The 23,096-nt window shown below is 45.1% G+C and overlaps 2 protein-coding genes across 4 annotated transcripts; both read left to right on the forward strand.

Moving 5' to 3' along the window:
* The first annotated feature begins 564 nt into the window (after positions 1-564).
* LOC132571898 (E3 ubiquitin-protein ligase TRIM11-like) lies at positions 565-6,250 on the forward strand. Its single transcript, XM_060238691.1, has 4 exons — positions 565-789; positions 1,883-1,905; positions 3,832-3,950; positions 6,132-6,250. Exons 1-4 carry the CDS (start codon positions 652-654, stop codon positions 6,248-6,250), a joined length of 399 nt encoding a protein of 132 aa, XP_060094674.1. The 5' UTR covers positions 565-651.
* Positions 6,251-9,249: 2,999 nt separating this feature from the next.
* LOC132571296 (E3 ubiquitin-protein ligase TRIM7-like) lies at positions 9,250-22,804 on the forward strand. 3 transcript variants are annotated; one of them, XM_060238085.1, is made up of 8 exons: positions 9,250-10,079; positions 12,382-12,546; positions 12,954-13,049; positions 13,341-13,571; positions 14,748-14,770; positions 19,170-19,288; positions 20,515-20,547; positions 21,660-22,804. In XM_060238085.1, exons 1-8 carry the CDS (start codon positions 9,672-9,674, stop codon positions 22,175-22,177), a joined length of 1,593 nt encoding a protein of 530 aa, XP_060094068.1. In that variant the 5' UTR covers positions 9,250-9,671; the 3' UTR covers positions 22,178-22,804. The 3 variants fall into 3 exon arrangements, with proteins under 3 accessions (XP_060094068.1, XP_060094071.1, XP_060094069.1); XM_060238088.1 differs by having other exon boundaries at positions 9,284-10,043; XM_060238086.1 differs by having other exon boundaries at positions 9,372-10,079; positions 21,663-22,804.
* Positions 22,805-23,096: the final 292 nt, after the last annotated feature.

A 23,096-nucleotide genomic window follows, 5' to 3' on the forward strand; every position in this document is an offset into this window, starting at 1 on the left:
GGAAGTGGAGATTCTGAAACTAGTATAGGGGGTAAACAAAGTCCAAATAGCAGAAAAACCAATCCACACAAGAGCCTCATCCCTTCCAATTTGGACAAACCTTCAAAGATGGTTAATATTCAGGCCCCCAAAGGTAAACGTAACATTGCAGTTCTAAGCAGAGTTATACTGGGTTAGCTCTTTTCTCCCCTGTGGTATTTCTACTCAGCCATTGTACCTCATCCCCCATTGGGAAGTTTGGAGGTTGGCTTGTGAAGAGTGTTTTAGTGGGGGGGGGGGGAATGGACTGAAGAAGACTCTTCTACTCTCTGGGCCTTCTGCTTCAGTCTGAATCTTCTGTGGCTGAAATAACCCCTCCAGGAGTTTCAGTGAGATCCATGTGAACTTTGGGCCTTAAGGATGGGTCATTGGGAATACTTTCTCTTTCCTAACTTCACTGTGTTGTGTGTGAGAGGCCACAGTGTCCTTCCAATAGGGGTCTTCTAATGTGCCTCTTCCCACCTCAGAGACCAGCTGTGTTCCTGACACTGGCCTGCTTTTCTATTCTCCCCATCTTAGAAGCAAACCATAGGAGAGAAGCAAAAGTCATTAGCCAAGTTCAGACAACTGCACATGTTTCTGGAGGAACAAGAGAAACACTTGCTGGCCTAGATGGAAGAGGTGGAGAAGGAGGTAGCAAGGAACAGGGACCAGCACTTGGCTAGACTTTCTGAGGAACTTTCCTCTCTGGAAAGCCTCATGCAGGAGATAGTGGAGAAGAGTCAGCAGCCGGCTGGTGATCTCTTGCAGGTGAGAGTGTGGCAAGAACAGGTAGACTGTCTTGGGGAGAGAGCTTCTGCTGTTCTTCAGAATCCTCATTCTTCAGAGTCCTCATTTGCTCAAGCTGAGAATCAAGAGGCTATGATTCATACTGTTGGTGGTGTGGAAAGGATGCAGTTCACTGATGCTTCTGTTCTGAGAAGGCATTGATGTACCCTTTGCTAGTGCATTCCTCGTTCATTCAGGAATGTAACACCATATTAAACAGTGCCTGACCAAAGGGAGAACATAAGAGAAGCCATGTTGGATCAGGCCAATGGCCCATCCAGTCCAACACTCTGTGTCACACTGGCCAAATATATATATATATATATATACACACACACACACATACACACACACTGTGGCTAATAGCCACTGATGGACCTCTGCTCCATATTTTTATCTAACCCCCTCTTGAGCCAGTTTGTTGTAGTGGTTAAGAGTAGCAGACTTTAACCTGAAAAACAGGGTTTGATTCCTCACTCCTCCACTTGAAGCCAGCTGGGTGACCTTGAATCAGTCACAGTTCTCTCAGCGAGAATACCCCCCAGCCCTAGCTTGCCACAAAAAAGAATGAGAGTTTCAGGCTGCCAGATTATCTTTGGATCTCCTGGCTATACTATACCCATACGATATTTATTATTACTGACCAAAGACCCAGTGGATGCTGTGGGATGACCCTATTGGAGAAGAAGGGATGGCTGTTAGTTGAGTGGTTAGGGAGCTACAGGAGATAGATGGAGGAATCTCTGAGGTTTGTGTATGTTTTGAGCAACAAAAAGCAAATCCTTACAAGATTCATAGACAGCCCTTTAAAACAGCCAGAAATGAGGGCACTATGCAAGATCTGTAGCAGATCATGCAGCTCTTCTCTGAAATGGCTTCACTTTGCCTGCTGATGTCATTCCCTCATGAAGAGGGTCTCCCATTTTATGAAGATCCAGCCCCATCCTTGAGTAGGACATACAAGAAAAGGATTTAAAATGTATTGCTCTCCAGGATATATATGTTTGTGGGGGGGAGTGTCTTCCCAATTTGGCCCATGGCAATTGTTAGCTTTTCTTTCTTTTCCCTTCTTTAGGATGTCCAAAGCACCTTGCAGAGGTAGGTAGCTCCTTCTCTCTCATTGCCTTCCTGATGCTGGGATAGATCTGGGTGGTGTGTGAATAAAATGGCCCTTCAGGCTCAGGACCACAACAGACGTGGCTAGGATACAGTTGTAAATGGCAAACTGCCAATGAACACAGTCCCAAGGACAGAAAATCATGCCCCCAAACTGCAAGGGGGGATGTCGGGGTTAAGACTTGGACATGCACTTCTAGAAGGTTCTGGTAGTATTCTGATGCTACATCAGGAGGTGGTCTCATTTATCAGAGAAGCCACTCCACCTTTGGACATGCACAGATTGAGTTCAGTCATCTCAGCTCTTTCAGTTCCACAAAATGGCAGGAGGTAAATGTTATGGTTTCAACTGGTGTCTTGGTTGGCATCTGGGCTACTTAGAGGGCCACTTGAACATCAAGCTCTGTGATGAAAGCTCTGCCCAGTCTAGGGTGTGCCATGTGTGAGGGAGGCTACTCATGAGGGAGCAGAAGCTTGTGCAATGAGCATTCCCGCCACCACTCAGCACTTAAAGGTATTTTCTTGCTCAGACTAAACTAGAGGATTTCCAGGCTGCTGATTGGCCTCTTAGCTGTAACTTTGCCTCTTTGCTGTAACTTTTCCCTATTTTTAGAGGAAGGAGCATGCTGTGACATTATTGGGCTTTAAGCTTTCATGCCTCACACAAGCTGCAGGCTATTAAAAGGAGTAGAAGAAAGGAAGCTTTTGAATGCCATGTAATGTGCTGCAGGGCCGAGAGGGGAAATGAGCTTGGACCCAGTCCTGGCCCAGCTTTCTAACCACTACACCACAGCAGCTTCTCTATCTATGAAGAAGATATTGGATTTATATCCCGTCCTCTACTCCAAAGAGTCTCAGAGCGGTTCACAATCTCCTTTACCTTCCTCCCCCACAACAGACACCCTGTGAGGTGGGTGGCGCTGGAGAGGCTCTCACTGCAGCTGCCCTTTCAAGGACAACCTCTGCCAGAGCTATGACTGACCCAAGGCCATGCTAACAGGTGCAAGTGGAGGAGTGGGGAATCAAACCTGGTTCTCCCAGATAAGAGTCCGCACACTTAACCATGACACCAAACTGGCTCTCTGCAATACTGCTTATAGTGCTGTTGCCTTAAGGAGAAGTTAGAATAAAAAATGATTTTAAAAGACCTTACACAGTATTATCTCTCTTGTATTTGATTATTGCATCTATGAATTTTGCCACTGAGAGTGAACATATATATGAACACATGAAGCTGTGAGTGAGAGTGAACATATATATGAACACATGAAGCTGCCTCATACTGAATCAGACCCACAGTCCATCAAAGTTAATATTGTCTACTCAAACTGGCAGTGGCTCTCCAGGGTCTTAAGCTGAGGTTTTTCACACCCAGTTGCCTGGACCCTTTGTAGTTGGAGATGCCAGGGATTGAACCTGGGAGTGGACCTTCTGCTTACCAAGCAGATGCTCTATCACTGTGCCATCGTCCCTCCCACGATCATTAGTATCTGACAGCAACCATATGGCTTGCACACTCAGCAATTCCATATTTTTAAGTAAAGAGGTGACAAAATTAGCCCTCAACTCGTTAAATATAGGGCACTCCATAATCATATGTTTGATAGTTTCACAGTAGCTTGCTTCTTTCCCTAGACAGATGTGAGGCAAGACTGAAGGGCTGCTGCTGTTAGGCAAAAAAATCCGTTCCTTTTGATGTTTGATTTAGCCTTAAGATACATGGCTTTGGGGTCTCAAGAGTAACTGCAAAGAAGTAGACTCTCTTCTCTCCAAAGGGCCTCCCCTCTTTCTCTGCTGTTAGCCACACAACCATCGTCTCTAGGCCTTTTGTGTATTCCTGCATTTCTTTGCTCTGCTTATGGGAATTCTGGATTGGATAGATGGTGGCTTAACATGGTTTGTCTCCAGGTATGAAGAAAAGGAGATCTCTGAGAATCCAGTGACTTTTCCTCTTGCATTGAAATGGAGGATCTTGGACTTCTGTGACATCAATCACTTGCTGGAAGGTGTCATGAAGCAGATGAAAGGTAATAGAGAAAAGCTTTAGAGATTTCATTAGGTGAGTTCAGGTATGAGTGTGGAACCTTGCCGATCACTTTGTGTCACTCACCGGGCCATTTGGACAGGGGATTCATATGCCAATTCTGAAAGTCATTTTAGTTCTCCATGGAATGTTTTCTGATCAAAATTCCTCCAGTGGCTTTAGCACACTTCTGTATTCTCTTGATTTTTTTACAGTGCTAATTCCCACTACTCCCCCACCTTTCATGTTTTCCCAGGCTCAGAGCATTTTATATTTCTTTAGTTTCTGTGATCCTTGTGCTTTTTCTTTGTTTTAGTTCCAGTTCCAGTAACGTTTAATGGCATACCAGTTTTATTTTAAAAATTGCATTGCTGAATCCCACTATTCCCCCACCTTTCCATTATTAACAAAATGCCGCAAGAGTTTTAAGCATGTTTGTATTTTTAGTTAAGACATTATATTTTAATTGTGTTTGCCTTTGTCCTTTATAAAGTTTATATCTCTGCTACCTCACATTACAGTTTATGTCACACATGGCCTGGCCCCACAACGTCCCATTTGTGTCACATCTGGCCCTTCTCACGAATGACTTTGACACCTCTGGCCTTAGCATACTTTCTGTGAAGCATGTCTAAAGTAACTCAAAGCAGATAACTTCTAGATAACCTTGTTCAGGATCACTGTTGGGTCTCCATTAGTAGTAAAGTGTCAGGTTGCCAAATGTGACCAATTTTTCCTTTGTGGTCTCAGTCAAGCTTCAGCCTTAATTAGGAACCGAGAAAAAATTCATATTAAGTGTAAACAAATGTAAATATCTGCACACCAGTAAAAATTTGGAGAGACTTCATCCTTGAAGTGGCTGCTCCTTAATCCTTCAGCTAAAACAGACAAAATGTTGCTAACTGATCATCTGCTTATTTTCTGTTCCATTCACTTCCTTAGACAATCTGGATTCTGGACTTCATTTGCAAAAAGGTACACTTTGTGCACAAATCAATTATTTCTTAACTAAAAAGCTTCTCCTCACAAACTGTGTTGTTTTACTTGGTGTTTCTCCAGTGACAAGATTCCCTGGACACGCTTGTTTTGTCCCTCCAAACCTCTGAATGTGGAGGTTCCTTTCAATGATCATGGCTAGTAGCCCTTGGCAGGCATCTCCTCCATGAATCTGTCTAATCATTCTTTTAAAGCCATCACTATTCCTCTGGAGCAAGTTCCATGGTTTTTTTCACTGGTTGAGGAAAGAATTGCTTCCTTTTGTCCTATCAATTGTAGCATGGTCCTGGTTCTCTCTAGAAGTCACAGGTATCTGGTTCACACCCAGAATGCAGAATTTTATTAGTAAACTACTAAAAAAAAATAGAAGTCACAGGTATCTGCTTCACACACGGAGTTTCAACAGAATATAGATCTCGCTCTTCTTCCATTCCCCAAGTTTCCTGGACTGTGAAGCAGAGAAACTATTATGGGAGTGTTTTTGGTTTTGTTTTAGGTTTTGTTTTAAGGGGGACAGCTGAAATGACAGGCAAGCAAGGATATATACCTATTAAAACAAATAATTACACGTTTGGAGGATATTTTTGTAAGTCCTCCGCTAACCTTTAGCTGAGATTTCAGACCCATTCCAATCAGAGATAGAGAAATTCTGGCCAAAGGAGGAAAACCTCCAAATCCTGAATGAAATCCTAATGATCTGAGCAAGAATCTAATTCTTGGGATACATCTAGGATCAGGACCAATGCTCCCTCTAAGCTGCAGAGTCTTGTGAGTAAAAATTCGACTTTGTGAACTACTGGCATTAAAGTTGTGAGCTCCTGCATAAATTATTGTGCTCTGGGGTCATCCGTCCTGAGTGAAGACAAAAATGTGTGAGCTGGAAGCTAAAAATCTGTGAGCTAGCTCATACTAACTAGCTTATAGGGAACACTGATCAGGACTAGATCCACTTTGCATGTTTAATCCATTCTTTCATCAGTTCATTTTCATGTGATCAAGTTGTTTGTGTAAATGCTCTCCCACATGTGATTTTTGCTTTTGTCTAAGCAACCAACCAGGTCAGGGAGAGCCATGGGGAACAGACACACCTGGGATACTAATAATAGATTCAGGTGTGTGTGGGAAACAACTCTGCCATTTGTCTCTCAGATGAACCGGCTTCACTTCTGTTTTCTTCTCCTCCCAACAGCAAATGTGACTCTGGATCCTGACACAGCCCATCTCAAACGCATCCTCACTGAGGATCGGAAAAGTGTAAGAAAAGGAGAAAAGGCTCAACCTCTACCCAACAATCCTCAAGAGATTTGATGAATATTCCTATGTACTGGGCCGTGAGGGATTCAGAGCAGGCCACCATTTCTGGGAAGTCCTTGTGGGAAGTGAGGAAGAATGGGATGTGGGGGTGACCAGAATGTCTGCGAGGAGGAAGGGAGTGTTCCTCTTTGGTCCTGAGGAAGGATTCTGGGAGGTGGGGAAATATGAGGGCCACTTTAGGGCTGCAGTAGAAGATAGTAACCTGACCCTGAATGGAGAGCTCAAGAGGATCCGAGTGTGCCTGAACTACCTTGGGGGGCGAGTGGCTTTTTTTGATGCTGACCGAGCAGCCCTAATCTATGAGTTCTCTGGAGTCACCTTCACTGGAGAGACCCTCTTGGCCTCCTTTAGGGTGCATTTGAAAGGCCACCTCCAACTTTGTTAAGACAGTCATTTTGTACCAGGGCCATTAACAAAACAATTCGGACATTTATTTACACTTATGCCAATGTTTATGTAAGATTATTTTCTGTTACGTAATTATGTTCTGTTATGTATAATTATTTTCTTTCATAGAAATATTATAATTTTTTTCTGTTTGTAAAAATTACACAAATTATATTTTTAAAAAGACTCCTGTTTTGTAGTTCTGCAAAAGGTCTTCTCCAGGGTCTCGATCAGCAAAACTGATAAATAAAATTGAGTCTCTACAAGTTAAGGGGAAAGAAGGCATCAGTGTCTGTTCCAGCAGACAAGGTAACAGTTCCTCAGACCAAGACAGCTGCTGTTTTCCTCTGGGAAGGGTGTTGGCTGCACATTTTTCCTTTTAAAAATGAAAGTCAACAAATAGTACTTTCTAAGACAATCTATTCTGAACTTCACCTGCAGAAAGGTACATTTCATGCACAAATCAATTATTTCTTAACTAAAAAGCTTCCCCTCAAGATCTAAGTTCCTCTACTTGATGTTTCTCCAGTGATAAGATTCGCTGGACATGCCTGTTTTGCCCCTCCAAGCTTTGGAGGGTGGGCTCTGTGACACTGTACCCCACTGAGGTCCCTGGGCTCCCCAGACTCCATCTTAAAATCTCCAGGAGTGTCAACCCTCCCTCCCCCATCCTTTGCCAGTAGCCAGGAGGGACGTGGCAACCCTTGCATTGATACGCACCTGCTGTCTGAAACCTGCCTGCTGGGTCTTGCTTGGAAAGGGGCAGGCGGAGGTGGGTGCCTGTTACTCCCTCCTGCTGTTCTGAGCAGGACAGAAAGGCAGGGTCTAATATAAAAACGAATAAATAAATGCCTGGCCCCTCCCCGTTGCCATTTGGCTCTGCTGCTCCCGTCTGCAGCCACTTCCTCCGAACTTTTCCTGAGCAATTCCCCTTTTGGGGACCTCCACTAGCCCTGTGGCGCAGAGTGGTAAAGCTGCAGTACTGCAGTCTGAACTCTCCGCTCATGAATTGTTTGATCGTGGTGGAAGCTGGGTTCAGGTAGCCAGCTCCAGGTTGACTCAGCCTTCCAGCCCTCCAAGGTTGGTAAAATGAGTCCGCAGCTTGCTGGGGGGAAATTGTAGATGACTGGGGAAGGCAATGGCAAACCACCCAGTAAAAAAGTCTGCCATGAAACGTCACCCCGGAATCGAAAACGACTGGTGCTTGCACAGGGGACTACCTTTACCGGCTCCTTTCTCTTCAGTCCGGGAGGGAGGGGGGGAGGCATCCAGCGGCAGACTGGTGATCTGTTACCCCGCCTAGAGACAGCCTCCTTGCAAACGCCTGGGATGCAAAGGAGGAAGAATCTCCATCCCAAGGCGCTTTCTCCAATCTAGGCTCTGTGGCTCCAGCATCCAGGGCTTGAGTTCAGTTGCCGGAAGCGGAAATTCTCCGTCGCTGCTTAGTGAGAAAAAGAAAGTATTACTTTCCCTTCTCTTTCTCGAGGAAGGGATTTAGCGTCATCCCGGAGTCATTTGCCTGAAGTGGAAATTCTCCGTCGCTGCTTAGTGAGCAAACGAGAGCAAGTGTTTCGCTTTCTCTTCCGTGATGGAGCTTTGCGAGGAAGCTGCCTGGACTTTTGCAGGGACCCGTGGGTGACCATTGCCGAGTGCGCCCACAACTTCTGCTGACAACACCACAGGACTCCGGGGGTTCAAATACTACCAACGAACAGCTACCCCCATAAATAACCAAACAGTTAAACAATGTAAACGTTCTAATTAATAGATCCAAGTGGCAGCCGTGTTGCTCTGAAGCAGTAGAACAAAGCAGGAGTCAAGTGCACCTTTAAGACTAAGAAAGTTTTATTCAGAATGTAAGCTTTCGTATGCATGAAAACTAGGTGGACAAGAACTAGGAAATGCATGTCCTTTTGTTTTACCTAGACTTTCAGCACCAGCAATTAACAGGTACCTTTTATTGCTATTCAGACCAAATGGTCTTCCAGTTTATTATACTATTTGCATTTGATCCTTGGTATCAGTTTAAACTTTTAACCCACCAGCTACATGTATTTCAACCCACTGTCCTTTATCCCCTCATCTGAAGAAGTACGCATGCATACGAAAGCTTACATTCTGAATAAAACTTTCTTAGTCTTAAAGCTGCCACTTGACTCCTGCTTTGTTCTGATTCATACAAATTGTAACACTGAATATGCAAAAGTTATACAAATGATATATCAACAATTTAAGTACATATAAGCATTCATACACTCCATCCAAAAATTTGCTCTCATCAATCTTGAAAACCATATGTAACTGCAACTGGTAACTTCATAAAGAAGCGCTACTACTGAGAGGAATTAGAGCACTCCGATCCATCTGACCGGTGTTCAATACAATTCTGGTTTCATACGTCTTGGTCTCCGGCTGCGAGGTTCAACGGAGCCATATCCTCTGAAAACAGTGATTTTTCTTCCAAACGAGGAAAAACAATTCAAAACGGGACGCCCAAGCCTCTAGATCAAGATAGTTTCATTTATTAAAATATTTATACATCAGCAATGTACTAGTTCCCAGATTTCATTTTATTTAAATAACTTTGCAGTCCTTTTTTTTCCCTTCCAGACTTATAGAGCCCCGCCCACCTCACACGGTGCCTGTTGTAGGGCAGGAAAGTAAAGGAGATTGTAAACCGCCCTGAGAGTCAGAGTGAAGGGCGGGGTATAAATCCAATTTCTTCTTTGGGAGGGAGGAGCTGCTGGAAACAGAGAAGCCTCTCCTTAGTCCCAAAAGCAGCCCAGCTGCTAGTCCCCAGGAAGGCAAAGGGAAGGGTCTCCACTCTCCGAGGCGTTGGGAAGCGTTTTCCTCTTCCTCCTCCCCTCCTTTTTCTAGCTGTTTCTTCTTCGGGCAGCTCTTTCTTCCCGAGTCTTTGACTGGGCGCTAGCAGAGAGACCTTGTTTCCAGGGCGGGAAACGCCCTCTTGCTGCTGGGAGAGCGGGAAAGAGAAACGGAAAGTAACTCATTTCTCCTTCTGGAGGCGACCATGGCAGCTGAGGATCCCGTGCAGGAGCTCCGGGAGGAAGCCTCTTGCTCCATCTGCCTGGACTTCTTCAGCGACCCGGTGACCATCGCCGAGTGCGGCCACAATTTCTGCCAAGCCTGCTTGACCCGCAGCTGGGGGGAGGCGGGGGCCCAGCCTTCCTGCCCCCAATGCAGAGGAAGGGCTCAGAAGAGGAAGCTCCGGCCGAACCAGCTGCTGGCCAACTTTGTGGAGATCATTAAGAAACTCCGTTCTTCGAAAGAGACGGGGAGAGTCTGCGAGAAGCACCAGGAGCCCTTGGAGTATTTCTGCAAGGAAGACGAAGCCCCCCTTTGCCTGATCTGCGGGGTATCCCAGGCGCACAAAGATCACCAGGTACTTCCTCTGGAGGAGGCGATCAAAGAAAACACGGTGAGAAATCTCTGGAGGAAGGCTCCTTTCTCCCAATGTGCGGCTCAAAACTTCACTTGGGTGCAGTGGTCTCTCAAGCTTAGGGTTCTTTGCTGCATATTGGCTTGTAACGTTTAATAAAAGAAGAATTGCAGATTTATACCCCGCCTTTCTCTCTGAATCAGAGACTCGGACCTGCTTACAATCTCCTCTGTCTTATTCCTCCCACAACTGATACCCTGTGAGGTGGGTGGGGCTGAGAGGGCTATCACAGCAGCTGGCCTTTCGAGGATAACTCCTGCAAAAGCTATGGCTGACCCAAGGCCATTCCAGCAGCTGTAAGTGGAGGAGTAGGGAATCAAACCGGGTTCTCCCAGATAAGAGTCCGCACACTTAACCACTACACCAAATTAATGTGATATTAATATATTATTTCTTCCCCTGTCAGCCACAAAATGGCTTGCAATGCAGCAACTAGTAATAAAGGGATCAAAAAGGTGTTTGAGGGGAGGGTTTTCATCGTGATTGTAGGGGCTGACTGCCTCCTCTCTTCCTCACCCCATCCCACCAGAAGATCACCCTTTGTTCATAGCCCTCTCCAAACTGGTGCCCCACCCAGCCTTCGCTGAGAAGTGGCCATTAGGTGCGGAACCTGTGCCACAGAATCCCATTTCTCCCCACTTAGGGTGTGGCCTTTCCATTCTTTTCAGTGGCCCTCCCCTGGGCCCTCCCATACTGAGACTGAGGTGTGTGGCCAGTCCAAGAGGCTTTGCTGCCCAAAGAGATCTCTGTAAAAGGCCTCCAAATGTTGGTCTTTGATGAAGTGGGATTTCCAACATTGTGGATCTGTGATTGTTAATATGAAGGAAGAAGCAGAAGGCAAGAAGAGTCTATCTTGTTTCCAGAAACCAAGCACTACATAGCTGGCATGGTCAGGGCTAACTTTGTGCCAAGTCTCATAGTGAGGACTCAGAGCCTGTTCTCAGAGCCAGGTTGAAGGCAGAAGTCCTTAAATAGAGAATTTGGAAAGGGGAGCTAAGAGTTCTCCACAAGGAACCCACAGGTGCCCTCCATACTGAATCCTTCTGGATCCAGGATGTGAAGGAATGTCTTGTTTTGTTGTATTTTAAAATACAGAAGATTTAAGATCCAAGGAAGACAAAATTCCAAAGCAAACACGATGAGCCGATACTCATCCTGAAGTGAGTTAACTTAACTCACTTAACTTAAAAATGAATCCTGTGTCTTTGTTTTGGGCATCAAACTTAACTCACTTCAGGATTGGTATCGGCTCGTCGTGGCTGTATCAAAATCCAGAATTGTCATGCATTTGTCTGGAGGGCCACCTAGGAGATGTTGTCTGTGAGGGACAGGACATTCTGGTTGGGATTTAAATCTAAAATTTGTCTTAAAAACCTATCAGAGTCCATCACGTTCATGCAGTTCCAGCTTCACTACCTAACAGATTTGGATCCACTTTTGGAGGCTTGTCGTCATAGGCTCCCAGGAATGTGAAAGAAATGAATAGTGTGGTATATGGAAGTTCCTCTGGCACAATGCAAATGGCAGCTCAAAGCACGTGCAGGGAGAATGTGGTTTACTAGGAAAAGGGAGTTCTGATTTGTTCATTGACCTCCAAAAGAATTGGAGGTTTTATATAAGTTCTGTAATCCTGTTTCTCCCAACATCCCCAGCTGAGGGAGGACCTGAGTTTGTTAATGAAAAGAGGGATTACAAAAAGAGAAGGCAGTAGTGTCTGCAGCCCACTGGTCTCCACTTTCTAAGAGGTAGGATGGCTAGCAGGCAAAAAATGAACACTTAAAAAAACAGCTCTCAGACCCGTCAGTCACTGGCAACCATTTATAAGTAGAACTTAAAATACAAGTAGAGTTTAGTCCAAAATGGAAGGGTGAGGAATGAAAGCAAGACACATGTATAGCAAACTCCATTGTAGGCAATGCAACTGAAAGTGTGAACCCAAGAGGGGATGAGAATCTTTCCCAAGTCTCTCACTCTTTGTCTGCTACGGCTTGGATGACTGTAGTGCTGCTGCTCCTCTTGGGGCTTTTGGTACAGCTGCAGATCTTCAGAGACTGCAGCTCTCTTGAGGCTTCCCTGTTCCCTGCACCACAGCCTAGATGGCTTCTCCTTCCTTTCCCTCAGAACTCTCTTCTTCAGTACCTCTCCTACAGCTCACTCACACAGATCAAATAACTCCCTCCTCCAGCTCCAACAGAGCGCAAACCCAGAGGGGTACACTTGGTTACAACCAGTACAGTTCTGTGAGGAAAAATGAATCCTGTGTCTTTGTTTTGGGCATCAGGCAGTGGTGGTAGCCAGAAAAGGGAGAGTTTGCCAGAAGCACCAGGAGCCCCTGAAGCTCTTCTGCAAGGACGATGAAGCCCTCATCTGTGTGGTCTGTGACCGATCCAAGGAGCATAGAGATCACGAAACCCTTCCGCTTGAGGAGGCCTCCCAAGAGTACAAGGTAGGAAATCAATATGGAGGATGGTGAGGAAGAGCCATGAACCCTTTCCCTCTTCTTGGTCTCTTTGCTGCCTCCTTCCTGGCTAGGTGGCTCCCTCAGGTATTGTCTCGTTCCCACCTGCTGAGGCTAAAGCAGTGTGATAGAGGAAGATGGAATTCCTTCTTCTCTGGCTGGGTTAACATCTGACCAGTAGATGTCTAAAATGGGGAGGAGATGGAATCTCAGGTGTGATGTTCCTCCTTCCCCCCCCCCCATGGGAAAATGTTTTTGAGGGTCTTGTTGCAGACATGGGGCAGTTCTACCTAATTTGGCCCTTGATAGTCTTGTTTCTCATATGTTTTATAGTAAACGTCTAAAATGGGAAAAAAACCTCAGTCCCCCGTCCCCCCCACTTTCTGTTCCCCCAGGATCAGTTCTGCAGCTGTCTGGAGATTCTGAAGAAGAAGAGAGAGAGAATTGCAGGATATAGAGATTCTGCAGAGAAGGAAAGCCAGGACCTGCTTGTAAGTGTCACCATGGGTGAGAAGTGAAGAGTCTTTGGAACTAGTATGGGGGGGCGGGGTGACAAAGTTCATAAGGGCAGAAAAATAAACCCACACAAAACCCTCACCCCTTCCAAATTGGACATTGATTCACAGGTGATCAGTATTTAGCAGATCTCCTTCCCATGTTCATTGTGATCTCTTTAAAAGGCTAAAATGCCCTTCCGATAGGGGTCTCCTAATGAGCCTCTTCCTACTGCAGAGACCAGCTGTTCCTGATGCTGGCCTGATTGTCTTCTTTTCCCATCTCAGAAGCAAACCACAGAAGAGAAGCAAAAAACATTAGCCAAGTTCAGGCAGCTGCATGTGTTTCTGGAGGAACAAGAGAAGCACCTGCTGACCCAGATGGAAGAGGTGGAGAAGGAGATAGCAAGAAACAGGGACCAGCAACTTGCAAGACTCTCTGAGGAACTCTCCTCTCTTGAAAGCCTCATGCAGGAGATGGAGGAGAAGAGTCAGCAGCCATCAACTGATCTCCTGCAGGTGAGAATGTGGCAGGAACAGACAAGCTCCCCTTGGGAGAAGGTTGACTCCAAATCCTTTTCCAGCTTCTGCTGTTCTCTTGTGCCGTCCTTTGCTCAGGCTGAGAATCAAGAGGCCATGACTCATAATGTTGGTGGTAGGGGGGAGGGTTGAGTTTGCTAATGCCTGTGTTCCAGAAAGACATCAAAGTACCTTATTTGGTGTGACCCTCATTCAATAGGAAAAGTGGCACCATTTTAGTCACTTGGTGAGTGACTGAAGGTCTAGAGCAGGGGTGGGAAACCTCTGTCCCGAGGGCCGTATACGGCCCTCGAGGTCACTTGGTGCGGCCCTTGGGGATTGCTGGGCCGAACTGAGCTATGTGGCAGCCTTCCTGGGGCCTGGCTGGCCGACCAGAATTGCTGCAGGACCTAGAAAAGTTACTGTCACAGTTCAGTTTGCACTTGATTTCCCAGATGGTGTCGCCTAATATGCTAATGAGTGTGTAACCTAATATGCTAATATTAGGGGATGTGGTCTAATATGTTACTGAGTTCCTGCTGGGCTTTTTCTACAAAAAAGCCCTGGACCTATCATTTGCCTAGGGCGGTGGGCCGTGTGTGTGTGCCAGATTAGGCTCTTCCCTCATGACTTAAAATAGAAAAACAATTACTTGCATTAATTTTGCTGGCCTGAATTATTCTCCCTTGGCAGAGCACTGTTTTTTAAATTGATAATTTTTATGGCCTGCAAATTATGTTATAAATATCCATATGGCCCTTGGCAGAAAAAAGGTTCCCCACCCCTGGTCTAGAGGAAGTTCTTGGATGATTCAAGCGGAGAAGGAGGGATGGCTGTTATTTGAGTGGTCAACTACAGGATGGAGGAATTTTTGAAGTGTTTGTATTTGTATGTGTATGTTTTTGTGATTCATGGGTAACTCTTCAGGACAACCAGAAATTGTGCAAGATATTCTGTAGCCTTCTTCGTCAGACACTTCTTTAATGGCGTTACATTGTTTGCTCATGTTCTTCCCTCATGAAGTTCTCCCATTTTATCAAGATCCAGCTCCCATCCTTGAGTTGGGCATACAATTAAAGTTCGAATGTATTGTCCTCCAGGATCTGGGCGGGGGGAGGAGTCTTCCCAATTTGGCCCAAGTCAGTGACTGGCTTTTCCTTCTTTTCCCTTCTTTAGGATATCCAAAGCACCATGCAGAGGTAAGTGGGTCCCTCTCTCTCATTACTCTCCAGATGGTGGGATGGATCTGGGTAGCAAGTAAAGAAAGTGTCCCTTCTGGCTCAGGACCACAACACATGATTATGATCACAGATTTCCATCTGTTTGTAAATGGAAAACTATAGATAAACCCAAACCCATGGACAGAAAACCATGCCCCCAAACAGCAGGGGTGGTGGTTGTCAGTGTTACGACCTGGCTGTGTATCTCTAGAAAGTTCTGGCAGAATTCTGGTGCTGAAGCAGAGCTGGTTTTACTTGCCAAACAAGCCTGTATGGGTTGAGATCAGTCACCTCAGCTCTTTCAGTTTCACAAAATGGCAGGTGGTCAGTGTTATTGGACTCAGCTGGTGTTTTGGTTGGCATCTGGGCTGCTTAGAGGGCCATTTGAGTGTCAAGCTCTGTGATGAAAACTGCCCAATCTAGGGTGTGCTGTGTGGGAGGGAGGCTACTCATGAGGAAACAGAAGCTGAGGCTTGTGCCATCAGCATTCCTGCTGCCTCATAGTACTTAACAGGTGCTGCTCTTTCTTAGACTAGAGGCTGTCATGGCTGATGATTGGAAACTTTGCCTCTCTGCTGTACATTTCCCCAGACATTTTTACAGGAAGGAGCATGTGACATTATTGGGCTTGAAGTTTCCATGCCCCACAGAGGTTGCAGGTGATTTAAAGAAGCAGAATCATAAAGTTGGAAGGGTCCTTCAGGGTCATATAGTCCAGTGTCCTGCAGAATGCAGGAAATTCACAAATGCCTCCCCTACACACTCACCTCCAGTGACCCCTGCTTCATTCCCAGAAGACAGCAAAAAAAAACCCTTCTAGGATCCCTGGCTAAACTGGCCTGGAGAAAAATTGCTGCCTGACCCCAAAGTGTTGAACAGCATTTAACTAGGCATGTAAAAATAGGGTCATGAAAACTAAGCACTGATGCAACCCTTCCTTCCCTCCTCCTTATAAGTTCACAGAATCACCATTGTTGTCAGATGGTCATCTAGCCTCTGTTTAAAAGCCTCCAAGGAAGGAGAGTTCACCATCTCCTGAGGAAGCCTGTTCCACTGAGGGACTACTCTGACTGTCAGGAAGTTCTTCCTAATGTTTAGCAGAAAACTCATTTGATATAATTTCAACCTTTGGGTTCTGGTCCGCCCTTCTGGGGCAACAGAAAAAAGCTCTGTGCCATCCTCTATATTAGCGTTTCCCATTTGCAGGGTCATGACCCAGTACCGGGCCATGGAAGGTCACAAGAAAAGCCAAAGCTAGCCCCGTCCCCAGCAAAGCATGAGCTCTGTTCTGCTTTCTTTCTTCCCCCGTCTCTGTGTTGTGCAGAGAAAAGCTAGCCTTGAAGACTGACACAGGCTGCAAAGCCTAAGCTCTGTTTGGCTTCCTTCTTTCTCCCTGTGTTGTGCAGAGAGGAGCTGGGCTGCCTCTCCTTCCTTCTCCTCCCCTCCCAGTGTTTGAGAAAAAAGCTGGAGGCCACTGGCACTTTAGATCCGTGCAGTGTTCTTCAAGCTTTCATGTGTCTTGCAGTATGTTCTTTTGAAGAGATTTCCCCAGGAGGTCTGGGTGGCAAAGAAGAGGGAGATCTTTTTTCAGTCGCGAGGGGAGTGGGCATTCCAGTAGCTATTTTTTTATATACCAAACAACCCCTGGGCAGAATTGTTGCTGGCTGGGGTCATCTGATGGTAAGGCTTTTTTTTTCTTTTGTGGGAGGGCTTCTAGTACCCTGGTCCCACTGGTGGACATTCTGGTGCTTTTGGGTCTTTCTTTCTTTTTTTTCTTTTTTCCCTTTCTTTCTCGCTCTGTCTGTCGCTCTCGCTCTGTCTCTCTCTCTCCCTCTCTCCCTCCCTTTTTACTGAATGAAACTTTTCTGTTCAGCATACTGTTTTTGCAGACATAGGAGCTCTGCCAATGAAAAGTTGGCATCCCCAGTTGTAGCCAGATGGCCTTTCTATGAGATTTCTGTGTGAGTGAGAGTCAGAGGTGTGGGGCAGAAAGAGATTACTGGAGATTACTGCTGTATATCTCAACAGCACTGGAAGTGATGGTACTATGAACTTGGCACCATTTTACTGGTCCTGTAGATGTTAAAAAGGATGAAAGATGTTCACTGGCTAAATATCTGCACAACAGGTTGCTTTTAAAGACATGGGAAACACAGCCAGTAGAAAGCTGCAAGCCCCTCATAAATATCCTTTCTGGGATAACGGCAGAAAAGCTTGTATGGACTTCATATAACTTGAAATTAATTCATTAATTGTAGTACAATTCTCTGCTGCCTTTCATAGCAATTTCCCAGTGTTTCAGCCAAGGAAAAGTATGAAAAATATCTGTCAAAAGATTTTCTTGAAACCAAACAACCTTGGTTGTAGCTTGAGGCAGGGTTCCAGTAATAGCAGCTGAAGGAAGGGCCTACTAAATGTGTCAGCATATTTTGAGGTAGAGCAGCTGCCAGAGCACAGTGTGGGTGGTACACAGTGCTGGCATTCCTGATGGCAATGGCAACAGCTCTCCCAACTGCATACACTGGCCAGTGCTATTGAGGAAGGGGTGTGTAGGTGGTGCAGGCAATTGAACATGGGCATTAGGAGTGCTTGCAAGCTGGAGAAGAACGCACAGATAGGTCCATGCAGGTGTGGGGGTGGAAACAGAGGACCCTGGGAATGTATGAAAAAGTTGCAAATCACCCACTTTCCACCACCATTTTGGCTCAGTATGAGTTTCAGAGAGATTTTTCTGGAAACAAAGTTACTTCAGAAGAAGAGACAGGTTTAGGAGAGTGCCCTAGAAGTGACATCACAGGAAAAGGTGGAGTTTTGGTTCAGTGTGCTGCAGAAGTGACATCACTCGACCCTTGACCTGAAAGTGACACCACAGGAAATGACATGATTCCCGACTCCTGGCTCCACCCCCAAATTTTAGTGGGCCATGAAGGAGAAATGTAAAAATAACCAGGAAAGAAAAGTTTGGGAAACCCTGCTCTATATGACAGCCCATCATTTACTTGAAGATGGTGATCATATCACCTCTCAGTCATCTCCTGATACTTTTGGGTGCAGTGATGTCATGTGTTGTGCTTCTGGGATTAATAGGGAAGCGAACCTGGGCCCAGTCCTGGTCCTGCTGTCTAATCACTGTACCACATTAGCAGGTACATGTTAAGAAGCAGGGTTGAAGGATTGCTGCTGTTAGACTAAAAATCCCTGTTCCTCTTGATGTCTGATTTGGCCTTAAGGTCTTTGGCTTTGGGATCTCAAGAGTAACTGCAAAGAGTGTAAACTCTCTTCTTTCCAAAGGACTATAAACAACATGTTCCTTTGCAGAGTTTTGCTTAATGCAAAAATTCCTGGTTCAGGCTTGAGGCCTATGTATTCTTTCCCAGAGAGATACTTGAAACAGCAGACACAGTGACCTTCAAGCTAAATTTTTTACATCTGGCTGAGGCGTAGCAGTCTTGGCAAACACCAACTGAGAATATGGCCTTGCACCTGGGAACAGAGATGAGCTGGTTTCATTTCTTCTCCCTTTTGTGAATCACTTGTCTCAGTAACAAGAGAGTTATAATCACCTCTCAGGTTTTGATTGGCCCATTCAGGCCTGGGGCCCATCGGAATCCTTTCTGTAAAGTTAGTTAGCTTTTGCCTTGCTCTAGTTTGGTGACCATTTTGGCGGGAATTATGTCAGCTGTTGCCCAGCTCAGCCTTCCTTGGTGTCTATCTTGCATTGCTGTTTGTGGGCTAAGGCCCTTTCTGGTCTTTGAAGAGCAGAGCCTCTTGATGCTGAACTTGTCAGCTTTGGATTACAAGTGGTAACTATGAACTTTGCTTACTTTGTTAGTTAACCTGGATATGCTTAGGTCATTTTAATTTCCTTCATGGTCTTTTCTCTTAATATTTTTGCACTTTAATAAATCATATTTTTAAACTTTGTTTGGATTCTTATCTCCTGTAAGCTCAAAGGCCTAAATCCAGAAGCCCAGGACCAGACCACCTCCTGGGTAACGTTTTAGTTTTAGAAACTCAGGCTGCAGTCCTACCTTGCATGGCTGACTTTCTTGTTAATTCTCTGAGAGGCCAAGAAGCTTGTCTTTTCACACCTGTGTTGTGGGCATAGTCAGAAAAGACTGATAAAAGATACCTAGTCTAGAGTGAGAATTAGTCTCTTTCTGGTATTTTGTAACTTGCTTTGCCTTTCTTACCTTACCAAGGTCTTCTCATCCTAGGCTTGGGGTGAGCAAGACCTTGACAGGGACTTTCCCTCTTTCTCTGCTATCAGCATTATTAGTGTCTCTAGGCCCTTTGTGCATTTCTGCCTTCATTTCTTTGCTCTACTGGTGGGAACTCTGGATTGGATAGAGGGTGGTTTAGCATTGTTTCTCTCCAGGTATGAAGAAAAGGAGAGGTCTGAGAAACCAGTGACTTTTCCTCTTGCATTGAAGTGGAGGATCTGGGACTTCCGTAACATCAATCACTTGCTGGAAAGGGTCCGGAAGCAGCTGCAAGGTAATAAAGAAAAGCTTCAGAGATATCATTGTGTGAGGCCATATATAAGTGTGGAACTTTCCAGGTCACGTGTATGACTAGCAGGGCCAGGTGGACAGGGAATTTGTATGCCAGTTCCAAAAGTTCATGGAAAGTTTTCTGATCAAAATTCCTCCTGTGGCTTTAGCACACTACTTCATTATCTGGATTTTTTCACAGCGGGTTTGCATTTTGATCATTTGGTCATTCCTGCTGTGCCCATTCATTGCTGAACTGCGATGTTAGGGCAGAACAGGCCTAATACAAATTAACAGTATAAAATGTTTCCATTATTTATATTTGTCATTTTTTTAAATGATTCATTGCCAGATATAAGAAGAAATGTGTAGCCTGACCCTTCAAGAATTCTACTAATTCCAGCACAGTAGCATTATAATGAACTGCTGAAAGAGGGAAAGAACTGCTGACATGATTTTTTCAAATAAAAAGTCTCTAGCCCTTTTCATGGCAGGGAAATAAGAGATTCACCTTCCTTTTTGCATTTCAGCAACAAAAGAGTTTAGACACTCTTTAAAGTAAATAAAAGTTGGGAATTCAGAGGAACTACTAGTAGTATAGAAAGTAGTGTGTGTGAGAAGGGGAAATAACAGCCACTGGGAAGAAGGAGGCAAGTTAAAAGTGGGACATTGAGAAATGCAACCTTCTTTCAGCATAGCATAAAAAAATGCCTTTTGGCTGCAATCATTCCAAAAAGATTGTATCAAACAGAGTTTGGGAATGTGCAGAGGAGAAATCTCAGGAAGTGGAGGATTTGGTGACAACATTGTGTGGGTCTTCCCGAAAGCCCACTGCAGTTTGGATGCAAAACTTCTGTGTGGAAACATCCTAAGCGTCTCTGGATTGGATTTCTGGGCTGCAGTCATTAACATACTTTCTGCGAAGCAAGTCTGAAGTCATTCAAAGCAGTTAACCCCTGGATAACCACGTTCAGGATCACTTTTTTCTCCTTTAATGGTTAAGTGTCAGTTTGCCAAATGTGTTCCGTTTTTCCTTTATGGTCTCAGTTCAACAGCCATAATTAGGAACAGAGAGCAAACTCATATTAAGTGTAAGCAAATTTGAATATTTGCACATCAGTAAAATTTGGGGGAGATTCATCAGTGAAGTGGCTGCTGCTTAACCCATCAGCTAAAGCTGAGAAGAAATGTTAACTGATTGCTTGTTTTCTGTTCCATTCATTTCCTCAGACAATCTGGATTCTGGACTTCACCTGCAGAAAGGTACATTTTGTGCATAAATTTAATTATTTCTGAGCTTAAAAGCTTGCCCTCACAATCTGTGTTCTTCTACTTGAGTGTTTCTTCAGTAATAAGATTCTGTAAACACTCTTGTTTGTCCCTCAAAACCAGTGGATGTGGAGGGTCCCTTTAGTCTCCAGGGCTCGTGGCCACTGACAGACATCTTCTCCATGAATCTGTCTAATCCCCCTTTTAAAGCCATCTATGCCCATGGCCATCACTATATCCTCTGGCAGCAAATTCCATGTTTTATTCACTAGTAGATTAAAGAAATATTTCCTTTTGTCCAGTCAATTGTAGCATGGTCCTGAAGCCCCTGTTTCTCTCTAAAAGTCACAGGCATCTTGTGCATACACAAAGTTTCAAAGGAATGTAAATCCCACTCTCCTTCCATCCCCCAAGTTTCCCCTGCTGTGAAGCAGAGAAACAATTATGGGAGTGTTTTCAGCTATGTTTTAAGAGAGACACCTGGAATGATAGGAAAGGAGGAATTTATAAATTTTAAAGCAAAAAAATGACAGGTTGGTTTAGGGTCTGGAGGAGGATTTTTGTAAGCCCTTGGTCAATCTGTTGCTAGCTTTAGCTGAGATTTCAGACCCATTCTAATCAGAGAAGGAGAAATTCTGACCAAAGGAGAAAACATCCGAATCCCGAATGCATCTTTGGAAATGTTAAAGATGTGAGTAGAAGTGTCATTCTTGGGATACATGTAGGGTTAGGACTAGATCCATTTTGCAAGTTCAACCTTTCATTGGCTCATTTTCACTTGATCAGCAGTTTTGTTCATAATGGCAGAGGAGATACACAATGATCCGTGTTTCCCTCTCAAGGTGCCTCTTTGATAAAGGATTAGAGGGACAGGCTTTGTTCACCTGGGTTCTTACTTTCTCTCCAGGCCCAGGAAGCCTGTTCTTCCTTCCATAAAATTAAAAAGAAGAAAAGTGAAACAGAAAAAGCCACAGTAGGAGAAATGTCTAAACAACCAACCAGATCAGGGAAATCCATAGAGAACAAATATACCTGGGACACTAACAACTAACAACAACATTGCCAGTTGTCTCCCTGCTGAACCTGTTTCCTTCTGCCCTCAACAGCAGCAAATGTGACTCTGGATCCAGACACAGCCCATCCCCAACTCATCCTGTCTGAGGACTGGAAAAGTGTGAGAGAAGGAGAAAAGGCTCAAGTTCTGCCCAAGAATTCTAAGAGATTTGACCATTTTTGTTGTGTTCTGGGCAATGAGGGATTCAGAGCTGGCCACCATTTCTGGGAAGTCCTTGTGGGAAGTGTGGAAGAATGGATGGTGGGGGTGGCCAAGAAGTTTGTGAGGAGGAAGGGAACGTTGTCCTTTAGCCCTGAGGAAGGGTTCTGGCTGGTGGGGAGATGGGGGGGCCATTACAGAGCTTCCATAAAAGGCTGCTATTCTCCCCTGACCCTAAGCAGAGAGCTCAAGAGGATCCGGGTGTGTCTGAACTACACTGGGGGACGAGTGGCCTTTTTTGATGCTGAAAGAGCAGCCCTTCTCTATGAGTTCTCTGGTGTCTCCTTCTCTGGAGAGACCCTCCTGCCCTTCTTTTGGGTGCATTTGAAAGGCCACCTCCAACTTTGTTAAGACAGTCATTTTGCACCAGGGCCATTAATAAAAATACTACTTAAGAGTCCTGTTTTATAGCTCTGCAAAGGTCTTCTCCAGAGTCCCAATCAGCAAAGCTGATGGATAAAATGGAGTCTGTTTTTCCCTCAGTTTCCTAGCATTCCCTCTTACTTTTGTAGCTGATTTCAGATTGTGACAGTGCCCCATTTCATATTAAATAAATGTTAAATAAACTGGTCTGGACTAAAAAAAAGAGGTATAAACAGACCAGCCGGCTTCTGCTAACTCCCATAACCCTTAATCTTGCCTTCACCCCATTTTTTCTCACCCTCTCACCCCAATCTCTGCCAGTTGTGGACAGGAAGAGGTGCCCCTCCCCGTTCATTCATTACTTCTAGAGGAAGAGCTAGATAAGGTGTTTGGAAATCATTTGTCAGCTATCTCTCACACTTTCAAGTTTCGTTCAGCCCAGCTGTGGGGCAGATGTAGGATGGGGGGAAGGAGCAGTGTTTAACGCTTCCCTCATCCCTTTTTTGTGATGTAGAATTTCCTCCTTACCTCCACTGTACGTTGCATGTGCATGGGGGAAGACTGTTTTCAATGTGTTGAGATGCCTGTTCGTATTAAAGGTTTATCTTACCGTTATGAGTTTCATTGAAAAAAGTTCTTGTGCGAGGGAGTCCTGAGAAGACGGGAATATGGGCAGATCCATCATTACAAGTGACACAAATTAATGGGAAAGAAGGCATTTGTGGAGGGCAGTTCCTCCATCTAAGACAGTTCTTTTCCTCTGGGCAAATCCTTTCTTCCCCCTCCTTTAGTCCAGAGCTAGACTGTAGCAAGCAGCTGTCTTCAGTGCTTGTCCTTGGAGCCCTTCACACCTGGACTGAGGCTTCTCCTGCTGCCTGTGACAGTCTCTTTCTTCACCTCTGCCACC

The sequence above is a fragment of the Heteronotia binoei genome, chromosome 5, assembly GCF_032191835.1.
Source record: "Heteronotia binoei isolate CCM8104 ecotype False Entrance Well chromosome 5, APGP_CSIRO_Hbin_v1, whole genome shotgun sequence".
Taxonomy (NCBI): domain Eukaryota; kingdom Metazoa; phylum Chordata; class Lepidosauria; order Squamata; family Gekkonidae; genus Heteronotia; species Heteronotia binoei.

What these genes read in the sequence shown, in the direction of transcription:
- LOC132571898 (XM_060238691.1), top strand. Translation starts at nt 652, where the DNA reads ATGGAAGAGGTGGAGAAGGAGGTAGCAAGGAACAGGGACCAGCACTTG. An exon ending in CGGCTGGTGATCTCTTGCAG is followed by an intron (nt 790 to 1,882) that starts GTGAGAGTGTGG and finishes TCCCTTCTTTAG; the next exon opens with GATGTCCAAAGCACCTTGCA. An exon ending in GTCCAAAGCACCTTGCAGAG is followed by an intron (nt 1,906 to 3,831) that starts GTAGGTAGCTCC and finishes GTTTGTCTCCAG; the next exon opens with GTATGAAGAAAAGGAGATCT.
- LOC132571296 (XM_060238085.1), top strand. Translation starts at nt 9,672, where the DNA reads ATGGCAGCTGAGGATCCCGTGCAGGAGCTCCGGGAGGAAGCCTCTTGC. An exon ending in AGGCGATCAAAGAAAACACG is followed by an intron (nt 10,080 to 12,381) that starts GTGAGAAATCTC and finishes TTTGGGCATCAG; the next exon opens with GCAGTGGTGGTAGCCAGAAA. An exon ending in TGGACTTCACCTGCAGAAAG is followed by an intron (nt 20,548 to 21,659) that starts GTACATTTTGTG and finishes TGCCCTCAACAG; the next exon opens with CAGCAAATGTGACTCTGGAT.